At 34.7% G+C, this 6,866-nt stretch overlaps 1 protein-coding gene across 1 annotated transcript in view; it reads left to right on the top strand.

The window, feature by feature from the left end:
• The first annotated feature begins 212 nt into the window (after positions 1-212).
• Positions 213-6,866, top strand: part of LOC109055307 (acetoacetyl-CoA synthetase) — a 30,197-nt gene continuing 23,543 nt past the window's right edge. Inside the window, exons 1-4 of the mRNA XM_042723573.1 lie at positions 213-513; positions 1,465-1,568; positions 2,467-2,587; positions 4,634-4,747. Of these exons, the coding sequence (XP_042579507.1) occupies positions 285-513; positions 1,465-1,568; positions 2,467-2,587; positions 4,634-4,747 (568 nt within the window). The 5' untranslated portion in view covers positions 213-284. The remainder of the gene's footprint in view (positions 514-1,464; positions 1,569-2,466; positions 2,588-4,633; positions 4,748-6,866) is intronic.

Genomic DNA, 6,866 nt, shown 5'->3' with positions numbered 1-6,866 from the left:
ATTTCCTTTTATCTTAGATAGAAAAGATAGACCGTCCAACTTGAATGTGCTAGCCAGCAAATGCAAATGCTTGTCCATTAACTTCTAAAATATATATATATTTATTCAATAGAAACTCCTTCAGAATTATTTTTGAAGCATAAACAGAAATTAGTGTAAAAACCTGGCACTACAAACAAAGCGGAAGAACAAACGGAGGTTGGCAGGGTGGTGTGCGGTTGCGCAGTGGGCGGGGCTTCCGCCGCCGCTGTTGATTATGTGCCACTGACGCTCGGAAGTGACCCATGTGTCAGAGCTGCACCGGATCGGCCCGTTCAACTCCCATAGCGCGTTACTTTTCAGGTTATTCACGACTTATCGACGCGTGTCGTCCTGTCATCATGTCTAAAGACACGGAGGCCAAGAGCGAGGAGATTATGGAGGCGAAGGTTCTGTGGTACCCGGACTCTAAACGAAACACACAGATGGACCGATTCCGGACTCAAGTGAACCGGGACTTCGGGGTGAATCTGGGTGAGTAGAGCCAACCTGCGCTAGAACGGATGCACACCAGTATGCCATCAGCTAGCTAACAACACACCCCTATTCCACAGAAAAACAACACATAGTGCAATGGTGTGGCGTTAATCCCATTAATAGCTCGTCATGGGTTATGCCATGGCAACATTTGAGCAAAAACAGTCACTCTAACTATGCTTTCAGTGGTAAATTTGCCCAAGTAGAATTTCTCCAGGATAAGTTTGATAGGAAGGGATGTCTGGCCACATATTTCCATTCATTCGTGCATGCCACATCTCAATGCATGTACACACTATGAGCTGTAAAACCAGAAATTCAAAACAGACAGACAGTGTACTGTCCGTCATACTATGCAGTAAATATTTCCATAATCTCATCATCATCTACACGTACCTCAGCAGGCGTGACATCAGTTTCATTTATGAGCAAACACGTATTTGTTTGCATGTTACTAGTAAGTAATTGAATAGTGCTTTTCTAGTGTATTCACAATGTAATATTCATAAGATACAGTACATATTTATCATTATCCAATAAATACTAGTACTTGCTAGATAACTGAAATTGACACTAGTAAACATATATAAGATGAAAAATGTTAAGATTTAACTATTTATAAACTGATAATGGTTGACCACTTGTCTGAATATTGCCTGTTATGATTTAAAAGGGACATGTCTGTACATTAGTCAGATTATTTTCAATAGTTAATTCTTAAGTTATTACATTTGTCCTCTTTTTTTAGTAGTATGTTTATGTGTAACTACTAGAAAAATAGAACTGATGCAGTGAATATTGTGAATTGTTGCAAGTAAGAAAAAATAAGAATGTCAAATGTTATAAGTGTGTTGTGTTTACAGTACTGATTTGTAGCTAAATTAAAGTTAGATAATCCATGCTTTTTGTCTAATGGTACTTTCAATCATTTCTTTTCTTATTTTGAAGCTGGTTATAATGACCTGTATCAGTGGTCAGTGGACAGTTATCCGGAGTTCTGGGCACAGGTTTGGAAATTCGGTGGCATCACTTGTTCAAAGATGTATGAGGAGGTAAGGTTTTTTTTTTTACTCATGTTTTTGTCCTTCTTTGTATATAAATCAACACTTTTCATATTTAAATCTATAGGCATCTAGACGGTTTGTATGTTTTTGTTTATCATTTCCTCTTGTGTGATGAGTGGCTCCCAGGTTCACGTTACCACAAAATGATGTCACAGTGACAACGAATAATAAATGTAGACTTCTGAAGATGTAGTAGTTGTCACGTTGTGATTGGTTTTCAGTCTTCCTTCTGTGGAGGTATACGTGCAATAGATGACAGAGATGATGGACAAACTCAATTAGTCACGCATGAATCGTGCAACTTTTTCCTAATAAACATTTATGAATTTATTACCATTTAGAACTACTGCTGGGAATATTTAAAGCTCAAATCAAGAGGGTGTGTTGGGGCTTTTCTGTCTTAGACAGCTGTAGTTTTACTTAAGGAGGGTCATGTGGTAAAACATAATAAAACAACACAATCTGCAGTCTATATATGGCTTTTTGTCTATTCATATTTTACCGCATGCTCTGTCTTGATTATTTGCTGACTCAAAGATCGTTTTATCATTCAGTTTTATGACCACATGGATTGCAGTATGTTTGTGTAGTTAAACAAACTAATAATCGGGAAGGGTGTTTGTTCATATCAAAGCAGGGCTGATGGCTAGAATGTCTTCTTTCAAACCAGCGTAAATAAAATTTTTAAGTTTAGCACTAAAATTACTAAAACTGAAATAAAAATACATTGGAAGCTAAACAGAAATATAAAAAATAACAAAATATAATTATAAAGGCTAATTCAAAATATCAGTAAATACCATGAAGTACATAAACATGACTAAAATGAAAAAAGAGAAATGATTTTAACAGGCTGATGTGTGATTTTGCTCACTCTCTGTTTCAGGTGGTCGATGTGTCTAAAAGGATATCCGATGTACCTGAGTGGTTTAAAGGCAGCAGACTGAATTATGCGGAGAACCTGCTCAAACACAAAGACCAAGACAAAGTGGCTCTCTATGCTGCAAGTAAGCCACAGCCAATCTCTGAACTAGCCCAGTTTATTCCTTCAGCTCTCGTTCAGCATTCTGTGGTCAGAACTATTACTGAGCATGGTCAGCATAATTGCCTAGACTTTGCTAGTTTGACTCTGAATGAAATAATGCAATCTCAAATCAATATTTCATATCTATTTATTTGCTTACTTGCTCGGTAATAAGCAGGTTAAATTGGCCACTATTGCAAAATGCATCCTTTCTGATTGATCCTGATGCTCTTGAACCCTGGTTGCCATTGCATCTTTTTTTTTTTCTGCTAAACATTTCATTACCAATATATCTCCAAGACCAAACGTCTCCCAATTCAAAACAAGATTGTGTACGTCTGCTGATCTCCTTGAGCCTTTGTCAATCTGACCTTATGCACAAATGGCTGCTTTTAAAAAGCAACGGCGCTGTGTGCATATGTGTTTTATCTGTATAGATAGAATCTGTCATTGTGGTCCTCTGGCTAACGTAACCCTAACTGAATTATGCTGTCTGTAATTTGATTTGTGGGTTTAGCGTCTGTGTAGGGGCGGGATGCACGTGGTTGTGCTTTATATTGTGATGGCTGTCCTGATGCGGTCCAGGAAAGAGCGGATGTAATTACCAAAGTGGCATCTATTAGAAATGTACCTGCGTCATTGGCTTGTGTCCTCGTGAAATTGGGAGGTGCATTTACCTGAAAAAGTAGATTACTTAGGACTCTGGAGCGCAAATTAAATTTAACACTTCATTTGCTGATTACGTGCAGTAATGAAAAACATTACCCGCGATGTCTCTGCTGCACCACAGTCACAGATGGCAAAGAATTCTCTTGTTGCTCATTAAAGTTAGTGTGTTGATACTGTATGCACTGATAAAGTAAGCCTAAGGTAGATTGAATTATAATGGAGACAGTTTTACATACAGGACTGTTTGAAAGTTTGGGGTCAGTCATTTTTATGTATTAAAAAAAATAAATAATAATATATATATATATATATATATATATATATATATATATATATATATATATATATATATATATATATATATATATATATATATATATTTTTTTTTTTTATGCAAAGATGCATTAAATTGATCCAAAGTCACATTTATCATCTTTCAGAAGTTTTATATTTTGAATAAACAGCTCTTTTGAAATTTCGATTCATTAAAACAAATAGGTCACTTTATTTTAAAGCCTGGTTCTCACCATTAACTACAAATTTTGCCTCAATACACTCCTAATTTGTTGCTTATTAATAGTTAGTTGTGATTTGTTAAGTTTAGGTATTGGGTAGGATTAGGGATGTAGAATATGGTTATGCACAATATGTGCTTTATAAATACTAATAAACAAATATAAGTACTTGCTAAATGATTAAATGTAAATGTAAATGTGCTTTATAAGTACTAATAAACAGCCAATGTGTTAATAATAGACATGCAAATAAGCAGCTAGTTAATAGTGAGATTTGGTCCCTGTACTGAAGTGTTACCAACAAATATGAAAAAATAATATATCATGATTTTCACAAACACAGTAAGCAGCACACCTGTTTTTTCAACAGTACTGAAGAAATGATGCTTGAGCACCTAATCAGCATTTTAGAATGATTTCTGACTCTGCTGTTTAAAATGAATCTTTTCCATCGCAGATGTGAATTTCATTTTGAAATATATTCAAAGAGAAATCGGGTATTTTAAATGTTATAATATTTTGCAATTTTTTTTTTATTATTATTATTTTTTAAATAAACGCAGCCTTTGTGAGAAAAAGGGATTTCTTGCAAAAATAGGCCTATTTAAAAATCCCAAATTTTTAATGCTGGTGTTTATTATGATGGTTATTATTAAGAAAATGTAACTAAATATAGGCCTACCTTTAAATTAAAAATAAATTATTATTATCATTTTATTTTAAAAAGTATTATCTTCTTTATTTTTTTCTTTAATATTATTATTTTCTCACATGTCTGTTTAGCATGTTTGAGATTTATAAAAGTTACAATTAAAAAAAATAATCTTTTATTTTTTATTTTTTAGCTGAGGCAAAAGAAGAGATCGTCAAGGTGACTTTCGGAGAGCTGAGGCGTGATGTCGCTCTCGTCGCTGCTGCAATGAGGAAGATGGGCATTAAAGCTGGAGACAGGGTCGTAGGTGAGCATCACTCCTCTTTCTCCTTCACTTTGTCTGTCTCTTATTATTTTGTGTCGCCCATTCTCACTCATCCATTTGACACCCATATGACAGTGGAATGAGGACATACAAGTTAATACTGAACCAAATGCAAGAAAATCTAACATTGTTTTATATTGCATCGGGCCTAGGCACTCCAACCTGTTTTTCCTGCCCTCTTACTTTGCTTTTTTATTCTGTCCTTGTTTGTCTTCATGAGTGTCCCAACTCTTAGAGCCAGACAGTCGCTCCTGAAATCACAAACTCCCCTATTCTGTCTCAGTTCTGGGCTTCAGCCAGAGCCATTCATGGCTGTGGATGGAGAATAAGGGGGGCGCAGTTATACCGTGGTGGGGGTAATTAGTCTTTTTAAGCAGTGCAGATTTAAAACTTGCTGAAGCCGGATGTGTGTTAGAAGCTTCAGCTGCTTATGTCTCCACCCTGTACTGTGGCAGCACGTGTGATTAATGGTGATGTGAGAGGGAGAAAAATGTGTGTGTAATCGCTGACGTCATTCTGCTGCCACTGGGTTGGTTATCTGCAGTGCTGATCATCTCTTTTTCGTAATGGCTGTAAATGGGAGGAGGCCTTTTCAATGACATACACACACAGATTTATTCATGCAAGTCCCTGTAGAGTATTAGAGCGGAGGGAGCAAGATGGAATAGAGATTTATTCAGTTATAGTCTATTAAGACCTTCATGATTCAGATTCTTATTTGGGGACAGAGTTGAAAAATATTCACTGGATATCTTTTTTTATGGTCTGCCAGTTAAAATGAGTACATTTAGGGGAAATTTAATACTTACAACTTAATAACTAAGTATAACTTTTTAATGAATAACTTTTCATTTTATTATATTGATTAAAAAAAAAAAAATATATATATATAAATCCAAATTATTTGTACAGATATTTTTAATATTTAAAAAATAAAATCAAACCATTTTCAGAGTATGTGTCGGTCCCCTTGTGTGTGTTTGTGTGTTATATGTTCATGTAGTCCAAACCAAATTTGCCATAGTGGGACAATAAAGTATATTTAATCCAACACAGTTTATCTGTAATAATTATTAGCTAGTTAATTATGCTGTAAAGTTCCTGGACTACTGTGCCCTTTTTATAAATATGTCTACGTGGATGCAAACATGACTGTGTTCACAGAGGTGTGTCTGTTTTTAGGAGTGTGTGTGTTATGTGACGTAAAAGTGTAGATGTTTACATAGGCCGAGTGTATTGATCCTGTTAGGGTGATCCTGCAGTGCTGTGTGTGTGTGTTCATGAATAAAGCGTGTCCTTGTCTGTCCCCTTGATTTACAGCGTGTGCAAGAGTAGGAGAGAATATATGGCCACTTAATAATCGCAGTATCATTTAGCTAATGGACATCATTTCTATTCCGTGCTGCTTTCTGTCTTTCCTTTCTCCATTTCGTTCAATTTTTTTATTTACATTTAATCTAAGTATTTTGGGCAGGTACTTTCATACCAAAGAGGCAATAATATTTAAGTTGAGCCTCAAATGTAACCACTAACTCCGAGCTGAAAGAAGAGAAGTCAAGTTAAATAGCAAGAGTTAGAGTTGATCGGCTAAGATGCAATTAGGGTTCACTAGAAAAGACAATAAAATAGCCGGAATGATTAATTTAACAAATTAGATTTGATTTATGATTAATGTATATTAGTCAAATGCCTTGTTGGTGCATTGGCATTCTCTCTTGAGAAATATACTTCCTTTTTTAGTAAAAATTGCAATTGTATTTTATATACAGTACAGACCAAAAGTTTGGAAACATTACTATTTTTAATGTTTTTGAAAGAAGTTTCTTCTGCTCATCAAGCCTGCATTTATTTGATCAAAAATACAGAAAAAAAAATGTAATATTGTGATATATTAATACAATTTAAAATAATTGTTTTTAAATTTATTATACTTTAAATTATCATTTATTTCTGTGATGCAAAGCTGAATTTTTAGGATCATTATCACATGATCCTTTAGAAATCAGTCTAATATGATGATTCATTATCAAAGTTGGAAACAGTTCTGCTGCTTAATATTTTTTCAGAACATGTGATACTTTTTTAAGGATACTTTGATGAA

This window comes from Cyprinus carpio, chromosome B5, assembly GCF_018340385.1.
Source record: "Cyprinus carpio isolate SPL01 chromosome B5, ASM1834038v1, whole genome shotgun sequence".
Classification (NCBI taxonomy): domain Eukaryota; kingdom Metazoa; phylum Chordata; class Actinopteri; order Cypriniformes; family Cyprinidae; genus Cyprinus; species Cyprinus carpio.
The sequence above is the reverse complement of the archived record's forward strand: the minus strand, read 5'-3'. Positions and strand labels throughout refer to the sequence as shown.